The sequence below is a fragment of the Calidris pugnax genome, unplaced genomic scaffold, assembly GCF_001431845.1.
Source record: "Calidris pugnax isolate Ruff unplaced genomic scaffold, ASM143184v1 scaffold103, whole genome shotgun sequence".
Taxonomy (NCBI): Eukaryota; Metazoa; Chordata; class Aves; order Charadriiformes; family Scolopacidae; genus Calidris; species Calidris pugnax.
The window spans coordinates 3864648-3889764 of NW_015090990.1; the positions used below are offsets into that span (position 1 = coordinate 3864648).

At 39.1% G+C, this 25117-nt stretch overlaps 1 protein-coding gene across 2 annotated transcripts in view; it reads right to left on the reverse strand.

Moving 5' to 3' along the window:
* Positions 1-323: 323 nt before the first annotated feature.
* Positions 324-25117, reverse strand: part of LY75 (lymphocyte antigen 75) — a 47240-nt gene continuing 22446 nt past the window's right edge. Inside the window, exons 17-36 of one of the 2 annotated variants that reach the window (XM_014954651.1) lie at positions 24346-24381; positions 23892-24067; positions 22769-22833; positions 21453-21529; positions 20182-20318; positions 19025-19130; positions 16857-17017; positions 15294-15423; positions 12195-12421; positions 10294-10462; positions 8942-9103; positions 7877-7999; positions 7258-7452; positions 6945-7165; positions 5669-5843; positions 4905-5072; positions 3514-3636; positions 2898-3065; positions 1818-2008; positions 324-1782 (exon numbers count right to left, since the gene is read on the reverse strand). In XM_014954651.1, the coding sequence (XP_014810137.1) occupies positions 1824-2008; positions 2898-3065; positions 3514-3636; positions 4905-5072; positions 5669-5843; positions 6945-7165; positions 7258-7452; positions 7877-7999; positions 8942-9103; positions 10294-10462; positions 12195-12421; positions 15294-15423; positions 16857-17017; positions 19025-19130; positions 20182-20318; positions 21453-21529; positions 22769-22833; positions 23892-24067; positions 24346-24381 (2804 nt within the window). In that variant the 3' untranslated portion in view covers positions 324-1782; positions 1818-1823. Of the gene's footprint in view, positions 2009-2897; positions 3066-3513; positions 3637-4904; positions 5073-5668; positions 5844-6944; positions 7166-7257; positions 7453-7876; positions 8000-8941; positions 9104-10293; positions 10463-12194; positions 12422-15293; positions 15424-16856; positions 17018-19024; positions 19131-20181; positions 20319-21452; positions 21530-22768; positions 22834-23891; positions 24068-24345; positions 24382-25117 lie in introns of both variants that reach the window. The other variant, XM_014954650.1, reaches the window with a different exon arrangement.

Below are 25117 nucleotides of genomic sequence, written 5' to 3' on the forward strand. Positions count from 1 at the left end.
AGGCGGTTGAGCGGGGGGACGCCGCAGGGCTGCCCCAGAGATCAGTAGTACTTTCCTCCGCGGGTCAGACCGAGCACATTCCTATTGCTCACACCATCACACCACTGGGAACAGAGCTGGGCTGTCACAGATCCTCCTTCATAAAAGCGAACGTGCCTGTTCCTCGTATCGTGCATCAAAAAAAAGTCTAAGGACTTTTTCAAAACATTAGTTGACCAAATCGTTAGAGTAATTAATAGATACAATTCTGTCTTCCCTTTTTTCCTGTATAGCTTTCTCTGGAGTGCATAGAAAAGGCCACAGTGACACATCACATACAAAAATCAAGTTTGAGTTTTATGTAAAACACTCAAGTATTTTTTAGCATTTATGTACACAAGTTTATTTACCATACATTCTTTCTCACTCTTTCCTTATATATATATCTTCATCTTGTTTCTTGGACAGATGATGCATTTCACCTCTAGAGTTAGGCACTTAACACCAGTATAAATAAGAGTATTAGGGGAAGCAAGAGTCAGAAGGATCTCAGTACAGAACAAGCGACACTGTCACTGCAACACTCCCATCCTTGGGTGCCACAGTGCAACACATCATGAAACAGAGCAGGCCTCTTCTGTGTTTTGATCTGCAAAAAAATCACTGTGGTCTAATTTCAGAGTAGTTTGAAGACGTAAGATAGAACACCGTACGTCTTTTTCTAAATATTACTCTAAGTGCAGGTTTTTAAATCTTATTTAATTAAAGCTTAAGTCCGGATACTGATTTTCACTGTAAACATTCCTGCTATTTGTGCTTTCAGAACTTTGCGAAAGGAGCTGTGAAAAGAAACTGAACCATTTACTCAAAGAGGAGCTACCTCACGGGATAAAAGGTAACATTCCTGCCTTTGCTTTTTAGAGGGCTAAGGCTTTTACTGTGTCTTAAGTTCTGCATTGTGTTTGTAGTTAGCCCTTAATGGGTATTTTTGTTAGCCCCACTACCAACATCAGGGGGTAAGAATAGTCATCTACAGTTTGCCACAGTCTCAGGCTTCAAATATTCTATGTTGAATAAATTTACTCCCAGATGGCATGGGTTTAGTTCAGGGTATTCCCCATAACTCTCTACTCAAAATGTACTTTCTAAGGAAGATTCTTCTCTCATCACTATAACATGATTTTTCTGGTGTGTCTTTGTGGGGCAGTGGTATCTCAATATGATCTTCCTCCACTTTAAGAAGAAAATTTAAATTCTAGTTAATGGGAATGAAAACTTAGTTGTCCAATAACTTCCTTCTCCCCTACTATGTCAAAATTTGTAACTTTTGTAATAAACAAAAGTTGTTACATAAAGAGTTTGTCTCCTATTTATCGTCTTTGTGTTGGCAGCTTCCACAGGGTAGCCCAATGCCAGCAGCAAGACCCTTATAGCGTATCAAAATGGTACGTCATTTGGCATGAAGTTATTGATGGATACTTGTACAAAAGTTACAGAATTAGTGCAGCAATTTTAAGTGCATTCGTTAAGGTGATGTTGCATGAAGTATACTATTGGCATTAACTACTCCATTAAAAACTCTTTCCAGTAAAAAAAGAAAATACTGTGAATTGAGAAGTATCACAGAACTCTAGAAACCTTGCACCATAAATGGCTGAGGCCAAGTGTAAATAATTACCACGGACTTGAATAAAAATTGCACTTGTGTAAAAGAACAAAATTTAGCCCACATTAATAACCTTCTTATTACTTTTCCAAGAAGAAGTTATAAAGCATCAAGTAGGTCATTCCTTATGGCTTCACATAGTGAAGTTCATCCTAAATCGCCGAGAAGGAACAGTTTCTCAATAGCTTTCTTTTGTGAACACATCATCAGTCTCATCATCGTTCATCCCTCTTTGATAGCGTACTGAGGAGAAGGCACTCCAGTGAAGGCGCTTCTTCTTATAGAGATACCACACTAATGCGATGATGAAGACTAAGATAATTAGCAGCGCAAATGCTACAGCCACTCCGGTATGATTGGAACCTGTAAGAGAACAAACACAAATATTCTTTCAGAGTTTTGGTAAGAATATTTTCTCATGGGGCTGATGCTTAGGTAGCTATGCACAAATACTGCACACACTTAGTTGAAATTAAGGCAAACTGCTTCATTATAGTAACAGTCTCTATCAAGCAGGAAATTGGGTTCCTGTATGAGTTGGCATCTACCATTCTGTTGATCATTCTGTTGTTAACTTCCTAAACATACTTAGGTTGGAAGGGACCTCTGAAGTCAAAAAAACCTACTAGTAAATGCTGCGCTTATTTCAAGGTTTGCATACTTCAGAAATCTAATGAGTTCCTGGACTCTCTTGTAGTGGAAGGGAATTATGCTTCTCTTGGACTGAAAAGATCTTGTTGAGGTCTTCCTTAGCAGCATGACCTTAAATCTATGCCTGCACTTCAGTGAAGAGGTACACGAAGTCAGAAAGATTCCGCTGCTGCTGGGGAACTTGTCTGCTCAATGCTCAGGTACCTGCTTTCTCTCCTGGACCCAGCAGAGGTGGGGATCCATTTTCAGAAGTCTGTCTGTTCCCACTGACTCAGACTGATCCGTGAGAGATACCCTCCGGTAAGAAGTAATAGCAACTACTCTATGCTCTCTTTTAAGCGGAAATTTCAGTTCTCTCCCTTACTCTATTAAGTGGATAGTGAGAGCCAGGAGGAGCATACTGCTAGACAACTTGTCCCTGAATGGAATTTCATGGCAAAACAGCAACAGAAGGCTCTTGCTTGGGCAGAGGTACTTGATAGGTTCATTCGTGAATTGCACTTTCTCTATTTCAACATAGACTTTCCCCACCAAAAAACACGAAAATCTTGAATATAGTCACTGCAAAGTTAAGTCTCTGCTACAATCAATGCTTCCATACCTAAAGGAGCTTTACAAACCACTCTGCTTTGACTACGACTGCAGTCAACTTTGGACCATGTGCCAGTTGTGGACAGGATAACGCTGCATTTTTCATTGACTTCTGCAGTTCTGTTTTCCCAGTTGGCATAATTAACTGATGAGCCATCAACCCAATTCAGGGACTGATCTGTTGAGCAAAAAAACGTGCTTAGTTTAGACCATCAAAAGATGCTGTAATGTTACACAATGTCATTCACAATCTACTCATTTCTTTACATTGCTGAAAGAAACAGGGCTATCCTGTACATTGAAAGCAACAAATATGAACACATCACTTTCAGCCCCACTTCTTTTCCAGATTTTTAGCATTTGATGCATTTGCAGCTTAACCATTAGGCACCACTGACAGCATTGGGGAAAACAAACTTCGGCACCTCCTGATTGTCTTAAGTTTGCAACAGGAAGAGACAATGAAGTCTGAAAGGCTTTATAATGCTGAATGAGGGATTCCAGTTTCAGGCAGGAGCGACTGTAGGTTGTCAACACTACAAAACCTCTTTCTTAAATTTGAGGATTTACACATTTTTATCTACCACATGGAACACTCATACTCATACACAGTTGCTACTTCTTACCCTTGGAGTTCTGAGCTAGGCCAAGCCACACGTTCTTGGTGATGAGATCGTTTTCCTTTATGTGTGTGCTCACAAATGCATTTTCTTCTGCATCCCCTATAGTCAGCAGGGTCGCTGAGGGACCTAAGGGCAAGAAGAAACTGGTCAGAATTGCAACTTCAGAGATTTTTCATTGTGCTTGCACATTGAGTTTTCTGTGGGGACAATTATTATGGGAAAAGATTTGCTGATGTGGGCTTGTAAAATTAGCTTGAAGTAACCTGCACAGTAAAGACATAAACCCCCATTTCTTGAAATACAACATGTTATACAAGACTGCTTCAAATGACTGGTTATTCAAGCAGGTAATACAAAATAAAATGGGAGTAAACTTAACTGCAGCTGTGCACTACACACACAGAAGATGTCAAAAGATATGCCACATTCAGAATTACTTGTCCAAGTAATAAGCCCCTTTCAAAAATATAGTTGAACAAAAGCTCACGATTTTGCTGAGTAAAATTAATTTTTAAATCAATCCCTCATTCTGCCTCAGGTTTTTTATATACAGTATTATAGCCATTAAGGAATAAGAGGGAAGAAAGGGTATACTGGAGGCAGGCTCAGAGTGTACCCGTTCTTTACAAGTATATGCAAATATAATCCAGAAGCTTAATTTAGAGAAAGATCACTTTCTCTTTCAACTACCAGGCCAGTAGGACTCAACAGAAAACTGCATCCAGGACTAGGACTACTTGCACCTTTTCTTTTCATCCTACATAGCAATTTCAACTTCACACCATAAGATAATTCAATAAAATAAAGTTATGACTGTCAGTAGCTTCTCAGCTAAGAAGGCGATTAAAAATTCTGTAAGCAAGACTGCTTAACATCACCTTCTGCAATACAATTCCCCAGATAGCTTATCAAAGAAGAGAGAAAAACTTTTAATTTGACATAAAACCAAGTTTTTTAGTGATATTGTGTGCCTTAATATCTACAAAGTACATGCTTTGAATCATCTGATAGGTTAGCAAGTGCCCCATTAGCAAGCAGCTAATGCAAGGATACAATAAGAAAGCACTGCTAATAACACTAACTTTATTTATTGTAAAGCTAATTGAATGCAAATAAAATGGTTTCCTTCAAAATGTAAGCCTTACGTTTCTGAATTTTACTTGCAGATATCCATGTGCCAAACAGTCATCACATGGCAAGTTTTATCAAGAACCTTAATCAGATGTTCAAAGATAAAGCTTGCTATCACTTTTCCTAAACTAAAGAAGCATAAAAGCTGAAAAGCTGAAGTATAATCAGTGTAGTTTTTTTGGCTGTTGGTTTTTTTTTTTTTTCCTTCTTTTCAAATACTGGACTAATTACAAGTTGTCTTGTGATAAAGAGTCTAAACTTACTCAGTTTCTGGCAAACCTTCTTAGCATCTTCCACATTATACACCGAAAAATTGTAGAATGCCATGTCAAATGCATAACAGTGATCCTTATACTGTATCCACTGTAAGGTACCACTGATTTGTGGGCACCCTGCAGCTCTGCTCGCTTGCTTCGGCTGTAATTGTCTCTCTGCAAAGAAAAAAAAAAACAAATTGACGTTATTTCTGTTGCAGGAGTTTGTGCATAGGCTCTTTTTAGGAACAGGACAGTAAGTATTAACAAGGACGTCGTCTTCTCCTCCCAAGAATCATGATTCAATTAGCTTACATTCCTTCTTCACGTGTCAGAGATGAATTTATTTGAAAACGAGCATAAGACAAATCCCAAAGGCATGGGAACCATTTTTTCTTGCCTCTTGGGGGGTTTTGAAGTTTGGTGGGTATGTTTGATAAGGATTTCTATTCAAAAAATATACATACTGTTTGATATTCATACCACAGGTGATCAGAAAGTGACCAGGATTGGTTTAGATTTTCATCACTAGAATGGAGAGATTTAATCTCCTTAAGTATTATCATCCTAAGTAATTTTTTTTTTTTGTTGGACTCTGTGATCTCAAAGGTCCCTTCAAACCATGAAGATTCTGTGATTAAAAAGTGTTTTATCATTCCTCATAGACAACTCTTCTTAAAGAGGGAATCACATGTAGTATTTCGGCCTTCATTTCTAGTTCTAAATACAATGTGTAAAGACAAAATACAGAAAATATTAAAAATAATACTTACTGTTCGGAGGGCTATAGCAAATGGCACCTTCAGCAATATTTGTACATTTTGTACGGTTCCAAGATCCTTTAGTATCCAACAGAACACAGTTCTCAGTGGTATTTGAGTTCTCTAATTCCCAAGGATAGTAGTCAAAGTCACTTCCATCTGACCATTCAAAATTAGCTTTACTTCCCTAATTAAAGAAAAAAACCCCAACTTTTAAAACACGGCATATAGTTGTGGTTTAAATCTTGTAGTAAGATTAGTAAATCATGTAGCAACATTTATCTCTTGTACAGTGATAGATTAAAATGCAGGTGGCCCCATTTTCTAAATCCATACTAAACAGACGTAGAACATAGTTCGCATTTTCCAATCAATGCTTAATATAGAAATAGTGCTTATTTGTGAAAACTGAGAAAGTGGTGTGGCATGTTTGTAAACCTGCCATGTGCCTTATTTTATTCTATGGGGAACATCTTTCTTAATTTCATCCTGCTGTTTCATTTAAGCAGTCTGTCTTCCTTGCTGTGAACAGTATTAGACATACTGCAAACTGCTAAGCTATCGTGATGGCCTCACAGAGTACAGCAGGCCAGCTCAGGAATGATTTGCTGTGATAGCTGGCATGACTGCTGGCGTGGCATGACTGCTGGCAACCCCTGACAATGACAGGTCAAGTTGTGAGAAGTGTAGGGACCCATTCAGACCAAAGGATGGGCAGAGGTAGCAAAGGTATGCGTAGAAATCACGTAGAAACCCTCTGCAGAGGTTAATTCTTGCCAATTAACTACATGGCCAGCTCTGGGAAGCAGGGCTGGGGCCACAATCTTTTGGCTCCAAGATGAAGCAGACAGAGGAGGAGGAAGAGGAGGAGCTGCCTCTTGATACACCTCCTAGGAGAAGGGATGTTTCAGCTCTTGCAATAGAACGAGTTCCTGAACTGCCCTGGAGCGTCAGTCCTGACCTGGGGCCAACAGGCCCCACACAGCCTTGTCTGACTATTTGCTAACAAAACCTGATCCTACAGATGGACTTGGTGCCACAAGGCATGACATGAGACTTTTATATTGTTTTAAAATTCTAAAGATTTGGAAAAATATTTCAGTGCGGCTACATACACTAAAATTTACTGTACATTTACATACGTTACATGGGGTTGAAAAAGTAGGTCATTTACTGCATGGAAAAGAAACGCCAAGAAACTGGAAAAAGCATCAAAAAATATTTCCTATTCTGTGCAGAAAATTCTTTACAAGCTCTGTCACTGAGGTTACCAACAGTATATACTTACATCGTGAATTGACAGCCCCAGCCACAGAGGATAGCCATCCCGCTTGACAATGTCTTCCAGAAATAACTGTTGTGATTCGCTGTGTACGCTTGCTAAATCACTCCTGTTGTGTTTGCATTCTCTCAACGCCTCATACCACGTTAACTTTTTCTGAAGGATCCTGTACGTCCTGTTTCCATGTGGAATAGACTCAGGCAATGGAGGCTTGTGCTGCTGGGGTCCTGTTTCAAAGAATAAGGAGACAACAAGTTCTGTGCACTTCATTCATGTTACTCCAACACTCCAACACTACACATAAATCTCCACTACTTACCCCTTTCGATTTTGCAGGCGAGAATACTGTACACATTATAGTGATGAGCATGCCAACTTTGAGAATAATTATAAATATCCCAAAATCCATCAAGGTTTACACCAGCAAAAAAGCTGTTCTTGTTTATGTTAGGTCTTCCCAGCCTCCAGTTATTGTAAGTCAGATGAGTTTCATCATACCACTTGAGAACTTTATCTGTGGAAAAGATTGCATGTTTATTAAAACATTGGCATTACGTGTACAAATACCATTTAACTTTGAATATATTAATGACATTAACAGATATTCACTTTGGAAAAAAATGCAGTGATGCTTAAGTTACAGTAAATCAGTTCCATAGACAATGCTAAATGTTAACATTACTCATCCAGGCCCATTTAAGTCCTGCTTTCCAGGGAAATCAAAAGACTAAACAGAACACATTGGATCTAATTATCACTCAAACAGAAAGCATGTCTGGTTATTTTCTGCTAGAAGATAAATATAAATAGAAAGCATTATTACAGGTTTGCATTCAGTTTGGCTTTCGTTGTATCCTGAAACAAGCAAGAAACATGCACTTAAAATACTGCAAACATTGTCTCCAATTCAGTTAAGAAAAAAAAACCCTAAATCTTACCATTGTCATCATAAATCACGCCCAGCCAGACCCACATAGCCAGACCGCTGAACGAACGAAGCTGCTCAGTAACAAAGTCATTCTCTTCTTCATCTCGAACGCTCAGAACAAATGCTTCTGGGTCTGTTGAAAATTTTTGAAAATGACTTGCTTAAAAATTCACCTTTCAGTTACAAAATAAATTAAATGTTTTTTTGCTATTATTGTTAATAACTATTACAGATAGGTCAAAAATACGTAAAGGCTAGACCTTTATAACGTAATAACTAAATCAACTGTGCAAAAACAATTTTCAAAGGTATTATCAACACTCCTTCCCCTGGTTTTGCCGATAAATGAAAGGTACCACCTCCAGAAATATTTGCGGGTTCTACCGTCACTTCAAGTTCTATGTAGTAAAAATTCTCTGCAGAGAACATAAAAATATCAGCAACCTTCCCTGATTTTCTTGAACTGCCTCGTAGAGAGAAAGTGTTAAGAAAAATACTGAAATGAAATCATGAAAAACAAAAACAACTTCTGGGAAGATGCACATCTGAAGTGCCATGAGCAATGGTTTAATATAAGGAAGGGAGCTTTTCCTAAGCTTACGCTTTGTTCAGGATGGAGAGGAAAAGCCCACCTGCTTTTCTGAACTGGACTATTCTCAGTCTGTTTACTTTGATCACCCAAGTGCTCCACACAGCAAGGGGCAGGAGGGGAAAAATTAAATGTGACTGTAAAGCCAGAATGTTGCCAAGGGGATAAAAATTACCCAACCTATTTAAAATATATATGTTAGAAAAAAAAAAAAAAGCCAACACAACCTTTCAATTTTTCAGAGATCTCAGAATTCCTACCCACCTCTCTCTTGGTTTCTCCCACCCATGCTCTGGCAGTTCTTGTCAGAGTAGTGCAAAGGCAAACAGCATCAGGCAGCACAACACCTAACGCCCATTTCCAAACGCTACGACCTTTCTCAGCACTCACTCTGCTGTCATTCTAAGACAGTGACTCACATCTAAAACTCATCTCCCTCCAGCTAATGTAAGTCCATAAATACCTGTAATATGACAAAGTACTTACTCATTTTCTTGCATAAATGATGAGCTTCTTGAGACTTCAGTTCTCTCCATCTATTTTTTGTTATCATAAAAGTGTAACAATTGTTTCTAAATGATATCCAGGGCGTATTTTTAATCTTATGTGGGCACTTAACTTGTGTAACTTGTTCTTTTTCAATTTTTTCTAAAGAAGGGAAAGACGACATTCAGGACACGATTTAATAACAACACGTAGGCTTGCACACCACAGAACGCTTTCAGGTACCATTTAAAAATATGCAAGACAAATTAAGTGTCATCCTCTAAATGTGTAATACCTTGTTGCTTTCAGTTTCCTCATAATGGTGATTTTATTGAAATAACAAAACCAGCAGTAAGCATTACCAAAGAATACGGACGCTTACAACTTTTTATAATTGTTATGTGACAGAGATTTAAGAATAAAATCCCTCCATAAAGGTGGTAAGTGTGGTATGGACCAATAAAGAAAAGGTCTTACTGCCTCTTGTATGAAGGCAGATGACTATAACAAATCATCTACTTCATAGTTCTCAGTTGTGTGATTTTAATCCCTGGGAAGAGAGAAGGACTCTTCCTGCAGTTGCTCGGCTTGCAAGCACAAGAGTTAAGGATGTCATAGTGCCAAGTATACACTTTACTGTGACTCAGTGTGTACAACAATGGCTTAACTGCATCCTCTCACAGAAAAAAAAAACCCCACCAAATTATAATGGTCCCACAGGTAAGAAATCTGTGCTGATCTCTTAGAAAGATCTTTTTCATTTTTCAGAAAAGGGCTGTGCTACACATGTGTCCTCCCCCCCAAAAAAGACGTCCTGCTATATCCCTGCCTGTCTTGCTATAATTGGTGTATATTTAGAAGGGTTTTGTGAACTGCAGGTGGCTTAAATTTACACCTTTCAGTTCAGTGTCTACCTGTTATCTTTGTTCTCACTGTAGTCCTGTACCTCCTCCCCATACAGACTTCCATGTCTGAAGGGATCTCAGGAGGTCCCAATACTAAGATGTAAATAGTACAGAGGTAGCTGAATCCTCTTCCACATGCAACTGGGAGAGATTAATGTGCAACAGTCATTCAGAAACAGCACAAAGGTAGAATCAGTTGACAATACGAAGGGTACAGCCTGGCCCAAAGCACCTACACCAAATTAATTTGTAAGGAGCATGTGGATTAAGACCAAACAGGTACATGCCTCCCTGTCTGGAGTTTTTTCCTGGCATGCAAATCAGCCTGTCTGAGGAAACACACGCTAAAAAAAGTTTTAATTTTGTAAGTTACAATCTGCAATTTTCAAATATGCTTCATAATGAAACAATATTCAGCTTTTGTAAGTATTATGTGAGGATACATACTTTCTGATGCGTAGCAAATAGCACCTCGATTTTCAGAGGAACAGTCAGAAGTTTTCCAGAAGCCATCAGTATCCAAAAACACACATTCTTCACTTGTTTCTTCATCATCGTCAGACCAGCGACTGTAACTAACATGTTTCCCATCCAGCCAACCATAATGTTTTCCACCCTAACAATGTATAAGGGATGAGCTTACATAGTAAATATTAGGTACAGATAATCACATGATAACATATTTATATTGCCTAGAGTGTCTCCAGTGAGAAACTATAAGTGTTTCACTAACCCCACATTCTGATCTGCTGCTCACAATAAAAGAAGTTTTGTAAAGTTTTGCAGTTGCAAAAATATGACTTAACTGAAGTGGATGGCAAATTATCAAATGTTGATATTTAACTACTATGCTTATGGAGGAAGGCCTGGCAATGAGATGTCCATATTACATCGTCTGTACCTGCAATGGTAGATATAATTATCTGGTCTTGAAAACTGATAATATCTGAAAAAAAGGCCCAGTCTCAGTTATCCCACACTGAGTTCAAAATAATCTATTAAATACTTAACTGATTTAATAAATCAGATGTGTTCCTGCCCTGGAGGATGCAGGACTAATAAGAAAAAACCTACATACAACAAGCACACCATCTTTTAGAATCCTACATGTAATTGTTTTCTTCAGGAAATCCCCCCGTCGCTTTTTAATTTAATTTAATTTATCTTGTATCTTTCTTCAGTGTCTATAATTCCAGCACTGGAGTAACAAGTTCTGTTGACCAGTATCATTATAATTTCCTTTCATGTGCCTTTTTAATTCTTCCCAAATAACAAAGTGTTGCAATAGTGAAAAGCTAGTGCATGCCTGAGTTGTACGCAGCAAAATGAATCCTTTGATCTTCACTTACAGATAAAGATTCAAAAGAGGAGCCAAAATAGGTCGTTCTGGTTTCCCATGTTCACTAATATTAAATGCTTGTTTCCTTTAAAATATATTCTCGATAAAGTATATACTCGGATTTCTACTCCCTCCCTCCCCTACTTTGCCTAGAATACTCGGTAGCCCATTGCTGACATAGAAGATCATACCACCACAGACGCTGAGAGAGCACCAGCCACCTTTCCGGGTAAGGCACTTCTCAAATAAATTTTAACTTTTTTCTTCCAACTCTCTCAAGACTCATGTGCTTGACAAAAAAGATAAACCCTGCAAGCAAGCCCAAGCCATTTCATTAGCAGCTGAGGAAGCTCTCAATCCACAGTGGAGGTCTTCAAGAAGTCCTCTGGCTAATAAAGGCCAAAAGACTACCTCCAGCATTGACTTCTCCAAAGACGAAACAAATATAAAAAAGAAGAAAAACGCACTAGCCTGCCTCAGAGATGTCTCCCTCAAAACACAGGCACAAATACCGTGAAGTAACAACAGGGTCTAAGTGATGCTTTAGAAATGTATCTCCAGAAGTGTTCAGTGATAAATTTTGGATTTATGTACCACTTCTAGTTTCTCCCATTTAAAACAGATTTTGGCTTGTCTTTCTAGAGTGACACTGTAAACAGTGGCAATGATATTAAATGGCAACACTAAATACTCATTCATTAACAAAAGAGACAAAGATGATTCAGTGATCTATGCCGCTGATACCCTACAATATATTCCCCTTGATCCTATAATCTTTTAAAAGAATTGCCACATCATCATCAATCCGCCCAGAGGAGTTCAACAACTATGTAACATGGAGAACAGAGGATTTAGAACATTAATCTTGAGAACTTCCAGATGGTTAGCCCTAAGTGAAAACAGTTACCCCAGAAATTAACTTTTCATTGCATTTCTTTTTCCCAGTTTCCATTTCACACAAGTCTAAAAGTTAACTTAAGCCACAGTCTGAGGGGAAAACAAAACTTACATCTCTGCTGAAGAGTCCAATCCAGAGTGGGTAATTGCGAAGGGCGGCCTGAACAGCGAGAAAAGCCTGCTGGAACTGATCTGTGATGCTAACCAGCTGCATCTTGTTATTTATGCACGCAGCCATGGCATCATTCCAGGACAAATTCTTCAGAATGACCATGTATTGAACGTTTTGGTACTCCACTGTTTCATTAAAGACTTGCTCTGCCTCATTATCAGCAGTTCCTACATGTAAGAAAGGAATCCAGTTATTAGGTGGTTAAACACTGTAATAACATTTTAAACTCCCAAGTCTGTTTGAATTCCCCCTGGAAAAAAAAAAAAACAATTCTTAGACAGTGGATTATGCTAATGATTATAGTTAGAAGCAAATATCTTTGTCACTTTAAAGAAACAATATATAAAAGAAAATGTAGGGTTTGAGCAGCTGAAGGAGGACAGCCTTTGGGTCAGCCTTGAAAGATTTTGACCGGAAAGATATGAGGAACAAAGACGTATTGCAAGAAGACAAAGATGTATTGCAAGACAAAGAGGAACTTCAAGAAGAAAGTAAATATGTATCCAGATGTAAAGTGAGAGACTTTTAGCCAATTAGAAACGCACGGCTGAACGTGTGAGAAATCCATATAACCAATGATAAATAAGAATGCTTCGCGTGCTTATCGCTGTGATAATGGTAACTCTATATAAACAGAGCATTTATTATAATAAAAGTCTTCTGTTTCACCATCATCAAGAGTCCGTGTTACTTTCATCTCCGACAAGAAAAAGCTAAGAAGGATTATTTTCAGCCAATCTATTTTTGTGTATCTCTCTCAACTTAGATTCACATCTTTTCATATTTGCTATTTTTAACTAACTGATAAATGTTAAGAATCCTATTTATTGAATTAAAAACATATTCTAGAACTTTAACTAAATCCAAGAATGGGAGAGAGCGACTGCTCTCTGCTGCAATACAGCAACAGCCAACCTTGACTCATTTATCTCTGTGGAGCCTGTGGATTTATGCTTATGCGAGTCTAATGAGCCACAAAACTTGTCTATGCAGATCCTTCAGCGTACAGCACAGTCCCAGAATTCCTTAACGCCATCCGTGCCTATAGTGGGAATTGATTTTTGCCTCCACATGTGCTTAACTAATTGCTGAAAATCCACCTATGCATAGGGAGGGGTATAACTCACTGTTTGTGCTCTGAGCACTGGGTGCTATCACCGTGATCGGCATCGCGCTGAAGGCACACAGCTCAGCGATGCGCAGCGACTGCAGTTCATAAAAGATGCAAACATTCCCCTGGGTGGTAAATTAAAGCATGCAAACCTGGTAAGCCCAAAACTTTTATCCATAACCAAAAATAAATTGGCTTTCCAAAAGGGAATAAATCCTGACATTTAAAATATCTCATTTAAAATATTAAAAGGCTCACTGAGGGGGAGAGAAGGGGGGGGAATTAAAAAGCACTCTATAAATAAGAGGCTATAAATGGCTGATTGATAGGCTGACAGGGCCAATTTCCAAAACACAAGAAGACAGAAACATAATATTAATTTGATATTTATATGCAATTTACAGCTTTCAATAGATCAGAAAAGTGACAAGGCTGAAACAGATTGTTTGAAGTGGTTTGTGTTCTGCTGCCAAATGCTTTCACTTAGTAAACAGCTACAAAAAAGAGCCATGGAACCAAGAGTGCCATCACACATGTCGGGGTACCAAACCGGAAAGAAGGCAGTAAGGAAAATGTCCATTTCTGAAAGAAGTAATTGCGAATGACTAACATGTCATGAAGTTCTACAAATCACAATCATGCCAAGATTTCCAAGGAATCTGAATCATCTTTTTCCCTAGGATAAAGCCTTAGGCAACCTGGACTCTCTCACAGGTGTCCCAGCACCCTGCTGAGGTCCCTTCCAGCCTGAACTCCCCTTAGGTCCCTAATGCAACCATATTATAACACCAGGACACATTCTCTAGCAATCCAAACCCCCTTCTCATTACACCTGCTAGACTTGCAGCTAGGAAGAAGTACTTAGTGTTTTAGTCAGCCCCGACTAAAAATATATTGATCTACACAGATATATTGTTGACCTCCTATTAATAACAATACCCTTTTTGAATGTTCATGACTACTTCTCTTCCATCCAGACTTCTGACATGGACACTTGGAATTTCTGAAATATTTGGCACCGAAGGAGACAAAAAGGAGACTTTTTGTGCTAAACGGAGGAGGAAATTTCTTTGACTATTTGAGAATGAAGAAGGTGGGTGTATTCTTGGGTGCTTTGCACACCTGGTTTTGTTGTGGGTTTTTTTCTTTTTTTTTAGAAGGTATTATGCTAGTTACTTAAGATGATTATTTACATAGAGGAACATACTCAGAAGTGGGTATGCTGAACATTTGCTCATAGCAGTAATTAAATGCGTATAATAGCTATACGAGTTTGATCTGATTCCAGTAATTGATGTCGACCAACCCACACGGCTACATCAGAATATTATTTTTAGTTCGGATAAAGAAAACCCACTCACACCAACGGATCTGTATGAAGCTAGGGAAAGCTGCATCACTCCAAATTAGCACTCCCCACGTATGCCCTCAAGGTTTGCTCTGGGAAGACCTATTTCAATGTTAAGAGTATATGATACCTCATATTCTGGTAGTGCTGAAAAACACAGGATATGTCTAAGGAGGATACAAATATTGCAAGATTCCTTCCCAGGGCTTCTCATTTCCACAGTTCTAAAGAGGAAAAAGGAAACACTTTTTCCACCCGTTGATGAACATCACCTCTACACTCACAGAACATTAAAGCCCCGTCTGCTGAAGTATGGTTCCATTGAAACCACACAGAGTCTTTCAGGAAAACAGATTGCCTCTGAACTGGGCTTTGGAAAAATAAAGGGAAAATTCTGAATGGCTGATAAAATAGGTCCCAGATTGTGCTCCACACTACGCTTTTCCAAAATCTACCTGCTTAGTCTCTAGAAGACTCTTGTTCTTCAAGTGCAACAATTTTCATGCATTAAAAGTTCTCCTGGCACATGTATCTTAACTGCAAACTCTGGCTGTAATTTATTTTGACTCTTCAGACTTACCTATAGGCTTCTGGCATATACCCAAGAAATGCCTGTCAGCACAAGCAGTGAAATTCCATGTTCCAACATACTGTGATTTGGGATCATTGAGGATTACACCACACTGATTGTTGAATTCTTCATCAAAAAGCTGAAAACCAGAAATATGCTTATCAGACTCAAATGATGCATAAACATACTTGTGTAGAGAAGGTGAAGTAGCATGAGGTTAGGAGAACCCGAGCTGTCTGAACTTGTTTAAGAAGTTTCAAAGGAGTGGTGCAATACAGCTTACCTATTTCATAAACACTATCAGGTGCCTGGACTCAAAGACAATTCATAAGTTAAATACAGGGGAGAATATTAAATGGAATGGTTTAATGCTTAAAATAAATCTTGTTTGTAGGTGTGATTCAAGTAAATTTATTATGCTTCACATTGGGTAGAGCAGCGAGCATGTAAAATGGTTTACAGATGCATTCTTAGTGTAAATGAACCAAATATTATTGGTGACATCTTTTGATGACTGTTTTCAAGTAGTCTTTAAACTGCAAATGGAAGTTCCAGAACAGTCACTATGCAGTTGTTTCAGCTTTTTTCCTTCACCCTTCTGTGTTTCATATCTCAGTTCAGAAGTTGTCATCCAAATAAAGGTAAATAGAACTCCATTACTGTCCGTCACCTCGTTTGCCAATTAAAACCACTAACTGGGGGATGTAGGGTGCTGCACCTGAGGAGGAATAACCCCAAGCATCAGTATACATTGGGGGCTGACATGCTGGAGAGCAGCTCTGGGCAAAAAGACCTGGGAGTCCTGGTGGACAACAGGATGCCCATGAGCCAGCAATGTGCCCTTGCGGCCAAGAAGGCCAATGGCACCCTGGGGTGCATCAGGAAGAGAATGCCCAGCAGGTTGAGGGAGGTCATCCTCCCCCTCTGCCCTGGTGAGGCCCCATCTGGAGCACTGTGTCCAGTTCTGGGCTCCCCAGTTCAATAAGGACAGGGAACTGATGGAGAGGGGACAGCAGAGGACCACAAAGATGATTAGGGGCCTGGAGCATCTCTCTCACAAGGAAAGGCTCAGGGCCTTGTGTCCTTTTAGTCTGGCGCAGAGAAGACTGAGGGGGTATCTGATCAATTCCTATAAATGCTTAAAGGATGAAGTTCAAGAGGATGGGGCTAGTCCTTTTTCAGTGGTGCCCGGTGACAGGACTGGAGGTATCCGGCACAAGTACGAACATAAAAAGTTCCATCTAAACATGAGAAGAAACTTCTTTCATTTGAGGGTGGCAGAGCACTGGAACAAGCTGCCCAGAGAGGGGGTGGAGTCTCTGTCTCTGGAGACATTCAAAACCTGCCTGGACACGTTCCTGTGCAACCTGCTCTAGGAGGACCTGCTTTGGCAGGGGGGTTGGACTAAATGATTTCCAGAGGTCCCTTCCAACCCGTATCATTCTGTGATTCTGTAATGTGGGCTGTTAATGTATTTTTGGGCTTTTTTTTTTTTTTTTTTTCTTTCTCCATACAGTCAATATTCCAAGTTTCATTGTTCAATAGTCAAGAAAAGTCAAAGTCAGAACTTACATCCAGTGGAATTTTCCTTAATCTTCCTGTCAGGAGTGGGTGAAAGTTACTATACAACAGTCTGCTGTCATCTATCCATTTGTTCTCCCTCGTGCTGAACAGAAACTGCAAACCAATCCAAATATCTTTGGGCATCTCAGGAAGCAAGGACGTTATATAATCTGTTGGGCAGAACCGTAAACGTACATATTGTGGTTCAGACAACAGCAGTAAATATCTGAAAAAAACACTTCATATAAGTAAGATAATGCAACCCCCATTTGTATTAACTTCATTTTCCCAGCCCTTTATGATTGCCAAACGCTTATCATCCCTTCCTTCCAAAAGATAACACCTTTCAAGTTGATTTTATCTGAAAGGAGCAGACTACTGATACTTGTCCTCCAAATTCTCATCTGAGGAGCAGGTGGTGGATTTAACCTGTTCCTCTGAACACTCTGTATTCTTGCACTTCCATCCAAATTTCAGAAGCTGCTTTTCTCCAGGTCTGCAAGATCTTCCTATTATCTCTGCAGGGAGACAATAAAGAGTTCCCTCCTGCCCTCTCTGAATTGATGGAGGAAGTCTTATCTCCTATCTTCCCCTCCTACTGACTTATACCATAAATCAGAACCATTCCTTGGATTCTGGCAGAGTTTACCCACCCCACATCAGAGAAAGCAGGACAGGACAAAGGAATTCAGGTTTAGTGGGAAAAAAATTCAACCAGGAAAACCTTAACTAAGACCCCTCTTGGTGAGGATTCTGGCATGAAAGAAAGAATGGGCTTTGGTAACCCCTCAGGCACCAAAGGCATTCAATGAGCTTGTCTAGATTAGGAAGACAAATTGAACCTCCATAATTAGCTACTGCTGACATGTCTTAACTATTGGTCACATGCCAGATTAGCCTCAGCCCATTTTCTGAGCTAGACAAAGGCACTAAATATTTACATGTCCAAGCTAGCCAGTCACCTAATGCCACTGGGAAGAGTAGAAACAGCCTACAGAAAGAGACATGCTTCTTTAAGAGATCTGTGCCTTCTTTCCATATAGGTAGCCTCCACCACAGGGGGGAAAGAAAAACACAAAACAATAACAAACACTTCCATATGCACCAAACCAGACAGGAGACCCCGCTGGGTAACCTTTCAGAATGGCTGTGCCTTTGCAATCTTAAAAGCATCCCAAACCATCCAGGTTTCACACATGTATATTCCTGTATGGTTACAACCTTATTCCTCCCCAATAAAAGCAGTTAAAAAAAAACCAAAAACAAACAATCACCATTCAGCTGCTGCCTGTAGGTAACACTAGTGGCCCCCCTAGTCCACTTTCCATATTCCATTTGGCAAGAGATTATTTGCTTATAAAGAAAATATGCAGTGTGCACACTGCAGAATTCAAATGAGCTAATTTCAGTTACACCTGCAGAGAACTGTTAGTTCTCCACAAGAATATAGGTGCAAATAGAGCTGTCTGGTTCAGCAGTTTAGCACCGAACATCACTGGCAGCCAGCATGAACACATTTCTTCCTCGCTGCATTTACCTCCATGACTCTAGTTTATATGACAGCTGAGAGGCAGGTCCCAAAGGTGGAAGACCTGTGTTTTGCAGCCCCCTCCCCTTCCATCCTCTATCAGTGCCCTGGAGAGCTTGCAGTTGCTCAGTTTAGACATGCTGCTGTATCAACTGCTCAGAACACTTAGACACAGAGAGTCCTGTGTGTCCCAGTGTGGGCACTGTGTTTACCTTGTCGTCCCCACAGACACCTGGGCTTGTCTTGGAAGCAGCTCCTGAGGTAGTTTTCACAGTGCAATGTCTACAGTCTCAGTTATGTGTTAACTTCCACAGCAAAACATGGGAATGCTTCGTTCAGTGGTGACCCTTCTATCTTCAACCCTTGATGCAAAGTTTTACAAATTTTTCTTTTTATAACAGGCTACAAACCTGCAGAGAAGCTGCTCTTCAAGCTGGCTGAAATGTTTGCTGACTGCATTTCCATGTTACGTTTCCAGTGATGCAAACAACAACAGACAACACATGTTTAATTGGTCTTGGATTTTTAGAATGCTCCCAGGATGCCTGTAGATAACTAAGTGATTTTTACACTCAAGTTCTGATGCCTAACTACAGTGAATTTGGAAGAGAAGGTGCATAATAAAAGTGCCCCCAGTTCACTATCATACCTTGCTCAGCTTGATTCGAGATAGATGGAAGAGAGCCTCCAAAAGTTACACACTTTTCATTAGCTGCATTAAATGTTAAATATTCGGGTTTCATCTTCAGAAAACACTGCAAAATAAACATAATGAAACTGATTTTCGTCACTTTCTAAGAAATAACTAGTAAGAAAAGGTTTTTCAACCAACCCTAAAAACTCATTTCTCATTTCCTGCAATAAAACATAATTATTTTTCTCAGAAAGCAAGGGAACTGATACCAGCTGCATTCATTTCTTATTAGATTCAACAGGAGAGCTAAATATAAAAAGATGAACAATCTCACTGAGTAACTCCTCATTCGCTGAGGATTAGAGTTCAGTAATTTTTAATTGGCTACACCAGGATCATGTACTGGTTTAAGAATGAGAATTCATACATAAACTCTAGGGTCTGGGTTGGGCCAGGGTTGGGCCAGGAATCTTCATTGTAAGGCAGTACCTTTTGGGAGAAACTCCATGGAAACTCAAAAGCTCTATTCTGCAATGATGTGAAGTAAATTTGCAGACCTTGGCACAATGCAACGTGCAGATTTGATGCATGCTCCTTCTTATGTACAGAATAACAGTGGGCTGAATAACAGGAATCAGTCTCACCAAGACTTCAGATGACTGTCTTAAAACGTAGTACTGAGATATAGTACAGTATGGCTTCTGACTTCTGTTGGTTCATTCCTAAAAGCTGCTTCTCATGCTTAAGTGTGTTAAATCCTCAAGGCAACTTAGGGAGCCAAGCATCTGCCAGCTTGCTGCCTGCCTATGATTACTCAGCAAGAGAATCAAGGTGCTTCTGCCACAGAAACCTCATCCTCTCCTTTTTTAATCCTTCTCTTCCTTCAGAGTCCAAGATTAGACGATACAACCAATGTTCTTGGACCTAAACGTGGTGATGGGAAAGCAAAAAATCTGAAAACTACTGCTTGGAAATTAAGAAGCTATCAATGCTGAGTAAAGGGACAGAGAAAGCAGGGGGAGATGATTTCAATCACTGCATATAATTTTCAAAAGCCACCTCCCAGTCCACTCCTGAACACAGGGGCTACTTCGTCACCTCTTTCAGCTGGGCACTGCATCTTACTGGACTATTAAAAATAGGTAAGGATGATTGCTCTGTTATCTCTGTACCTTGTTCCGGAACCGCTGCCAATCTTCAGGGCAACCTCCTCTGACTGGGCGGTAACTGGGATCATGTTTCTCTAGTAAGGAGGCATTATTTTTTTCACAGATGAAGGGCAGTTTCACGTTACAGTTAATTGGGTAGTCTGCAAAAATATAAATTTTAAAAAAGAGTTATGGTCAAGCCTATGACACTCCAGTTGCTATCTATACTTTATGACATGACAAAGATCAGTCTGAAGGGAAGTCCTTTCCAGTGCAACCACAGTGAAGTACTATGAAATCTAAAGCACTAAAACTAACAACAGAGCAAAAGACAGACATAAATGATTTATATCAGACAGTAATACAACATTCCTAAAGATCCAGAGTCTGATCCCTTACTCCCAGTAGTAACACCTCATATAGGCAGAGGAAACTTCAAACAGAAAAATCATGAAATAAGATGATTTTGAATACGAGGACTAATCTCCTATCTGGCATAAAGGGTGTGTGACCGAAAGGTCATTCAAGCCAAAAGGAATCCTTTAACATCCATATGGAGAGCATTTGGCCTGCACTGCTTTACGGGACTACTACCGTAACGTGACTAGCTTCCTAGTCAAGAGCAATTTTTGGCTAATAGTGATGAAAACAGGTCAGCAGCATACAACAGAATAACATGCTTTAAAGTGGAAATTGTTAGTAGACAGGTGGATCTGATTGTTCTCCAGGGCTTATACATTTTCCTCAATACAAAACTATATTGAAAAATGGAAATGCACAGCTTCAAGTACCACCAGGGGGCATTTTAATTACTTTGTGTGCCTCTTCCAGTATGACTGCTACTTAATGAGATCTGCATCTCCAGATGGTTGGAATTTGTATCTCACATGTGGTTCTAAGTATTCAGTCAAGCTCCTCTAACTAACACAGCTCTAAGACTTCCATTTCCAGAGCTCAGAATATGTAGCATAAACACAAAAAAATAGCCACCAAAACCACATTACACCTGATCAATTTATGTCACAAAAAGAGTGACAATCAATAACAAAAAATTGTCATCTGAATTCAGGTTTGCCTCTGGTCATCAAGAAATATCATCATGGCTTCTACCATAAGGAAGAAATACATGATTCAAAATTCAATCAGATTATAATCAAGAAGCAATTGACTCCTAAGTCAATATGAATTCACATTCAATATAAGAGTTTGGGTAGAACAGTAATTAAATTTTTGGTTGTTTTTTTTTTCAATATAATAATGACAGAGAGTGGTGAAAAAAATAAAAACAACCTTACCTCTATACCAGTTCTTTCTAGAAACATACCAGCAATCCCTCAGGAATCGATCATGGTAGCGTGAAAATAACTGTAAACTGGACACAAACATTTCACAATCAATCTCCGATCCAATGTGATCTTCAAGTGGAAACTCTGATAGCACCAGAGCCAGTGCAAACAAAAATTGGGGCTGGTAACTGTTTCTAGGAGATGCCCTACAACACTGGAAAGGACAGAGCAGCGAAAAGCTGGACAAGGAACAAACATGTGGTAGGTTTGGTAGTTATGTACCTTGCCCAAATTAACTGTGTTGAGGAGATGTGCAGAACGAGGGTAGGAGGTTATTTACCACCATGCTGCAATCGCTGGCACGTTGTCAAGGGAGGAGAATGGGCAATAGCCCCTATTTTATTTTCAAAGTAGTACATTGATACAGTATTTTGGCAAGTGAAGAACTTTCCTTTTAAGGAGCCCATGATCCCTCACTGCAGCCATGAATGGCACGATGCAAGGTTTGCTGTGAGTCAGCTCAGCTCTACAGGGCTATACTGCAAGCCCTCCAAGACTTTGGCATTACCTAACTGGAAGAATGATGTCTTAAACGAATTCCACATTCTCTGTCTCAGGTATTTCTCAGCTACCCTCAGACAGGGTTTATTCAGAAATTATTTTTTTTTTTTTTTAGTTTCCCAATTATTAACAGAACATAGGAGCGAGCTTAAAAATCCAGTAAAAGCATTTTAAAGATCAATGAAACATATTAGCTATTAGGACCATAGATTTTAGGGATCCACATGACAAGACTAAGATGTCAACAACCTGAAATCTATAGGCTCTGATAGACATCCAAGAAATGGATTATGAATTCAGCTATTATTAAGTTATTTTGAATTAGATTTTTGATATCAATGCTTGCAATTGGAATAGAACTCAGAATTTGGCAGCTAATTGAAATATTTCAACAATATTTTGAGACAGACCCACTTTATAATTGTACACGCACACTGTCATAATGACAGTTTGCTTTGTCTGAGCACTACACAGTTCCACTCTCACTGTTTCAGGTACTTCATGGTCAAAGTATAGCATGGCAAGAATAGGTTCAGGTACATGTGTACAAAACTGGAGAACAGTGGTTACTGAATAACACCATATGGTTTTCTAGCTTAGTTCAAATTACTTATCTTACTTCTTTGGGATGATACAGAGGAAGTACCCTTTTACAAATTTGGGGATAAAATATTTTCCTTTGGAAACTAATCTAGTTAACTATATTCTTAGAAAGCCCATCAAAGAAAGCTCACAATAAAGCATCACATAATTATGCTACATACGGTGAATGATAGCTGTAGCCGTAATCAATAAACTTCAGCCACCACTTCTGTTCACTGCTTGATAACTGGAAATAAAGAACAAAAAACCCCGCATTTTACAACCCATAGAGAAAGAGATCCAGACTCTACCAAGGATAAATCAATGACAAAAATAATTTTGATTTAAAATGTTTCTAAAATGTGCAGGAATTACTACTCTTCAGCAATAGGAAAGGATACAGTTTGAGACCAATATGACAAGTAGACAGAGCCCTGCAGCTACTAGAAGAAAAAGCCCACATTTTTCACTCTGCTGGATAAAAGTATAGGAAATCTTGCAGCACTGCCTTAAGTGTGTGCTAAATACATCATTCCCACAAAACTCATGGCAGGAACTCTACCAGGCAACAAGGACATAGTTGCAAGCAGCCTAAAGCTGATGTTGTTCCTCCTTTCCTCAGAATAATGCTGTTCTTCCAGCAGATGGCCTAACAACAAATGGCTAGAGATTTAGCAGGTCAAATCCTCCATTTCTTCTGCATTGTAATTTCTCCTTCCAGGTAATATCTTGTCAGGAGAAACTTCACTAAGAGATCTTGCAAGCTGCTAATTTCAGGAAGTATTGCTGTCTGACAAAGAGTAGCACTGAAGAAAGGTAGTAACAGAGGTGCTGGAACTTGAAATGTTTTGGTAAGGTTCCTAAAAAGAATGTACTTTCATGCTAGGAACGCAACAAACCCCTTTCAGTAAAGGCTATCAGACCATCATGCATGTCTAATTAAATTCTCTCATCAGGTGAGAAATTACGTGCTGTCCCATGCATAAAATTAAGAACTGGCACAATTGTTAGTGAAGTATTTGCAGACAATGGTGGTCCTGTTAAGACACTTTCTCTCCATTTGGAGGTGGGGTTCTTTTCTCATGTCATTAAGGCTACTTTTAAATTTAAAACATCTTTTACAAGACAGACATGAAAATAATTCTCTTTCAACTCATCTTTTCCTTTTAAGTACAATTAAAAACTATTAAGGCCAACAGGGAAAACAAAAGAAACTAAGGATTAACATTTTCTTATATTGGAAAAATTGGCAAGAAATTTTCCCTATAGTGGAAAGTATCTGTTAGACAGATTACCCCTTCTTACCTGTTCTATTTGAGATAGTATTGTCCTGAGTTTTGGGTAAGAATCCACAGAGGCTAAATCACTATCATTTTTTTGACAGTAGAACATAGCTTCCTGGAAGCTCAGGTTTTTATCTGGTACAAACCACAGCTCAGCTCCATCAACAACAAGTGGGGCTCCATGAATTCCAATTTTATCTACGCAGAAGAAATACCACACACATAAGAAATAAATTCTGAAGAACTCATCCTTTCTCTTTCTGAATGTAATAAGAAATTTCAGTTTGATACTGGGAAGAGCCAATGCTCCTTCTTACATTCTGAGCTCTCTCAGGATCAAATTCTATCAGTCATGACCTTTGCTGGTATTAAACAGGTATTACAGTAGTAATATAACAAAATTCCTAAGGAAAGATATAGAGTATTAACAACTATATGCACATAGTAGAATAATATGCACAAGAAGTCGATTTTACCTGGAATGTACCACTCAGGTGTCTTTGGAATGCTACCTGCCCAGAGGAAAAAAAAGGAACAGTCACTTCAGGTTCACCTTCAAACCAGACTGTGGTCACCAATAATGGGAATAATGGATTATACTCATGCTTCTCAGTATGACCAATGGAAAAAAAAAAAAAAAAAAAAAAGGAAAAGAAAATAATACAAAATAAATTTAAAAAAAAAGAAAAAATAAGAAAAAAATAAAGAAATAAGAATCTTAGTGCTGCACATAAAACAAATCTTTTCAGGCTGGGTGCAAACAGATGATGACATTGTTCATTTGGAAGAGATGTTTCTTGCTAGATCCCAGAGCATTTCTCGTACCACGTCCAATGCTAATTCAACTTAGTCACTTCACTCTGGAGAGAACCACATGTTGTGGATAAAAATCCACAGTGTTCTCTACTTTTCACCACTTCTGCAGTACGCCAACCATTTGTTTGTGTTCTCATCTAACTGGCTTCATTCTTCCAGGCCCATTGAGTGCTGTCATAAGCCTTTGTTGCATTTAAAATGTATTTGGAATACTTCAAACAGATGAAGAACCTGAGATGAGGCAGTCTGACCTGTCTGTCAATATATGAAATAAACTTCTCAGTCCTGCTTCTGGCTCTCTCCCCATCTTGCATCTCAAAAAAAAAAAAAAAAAAAAAAAGGAGAAGGAACTAATACACAGTTTTAATAGTTTAAAATAAGCTGACGTAAAACTAGTGGGGTTTTTTGAATACCTCAGTCTTATACAACCAG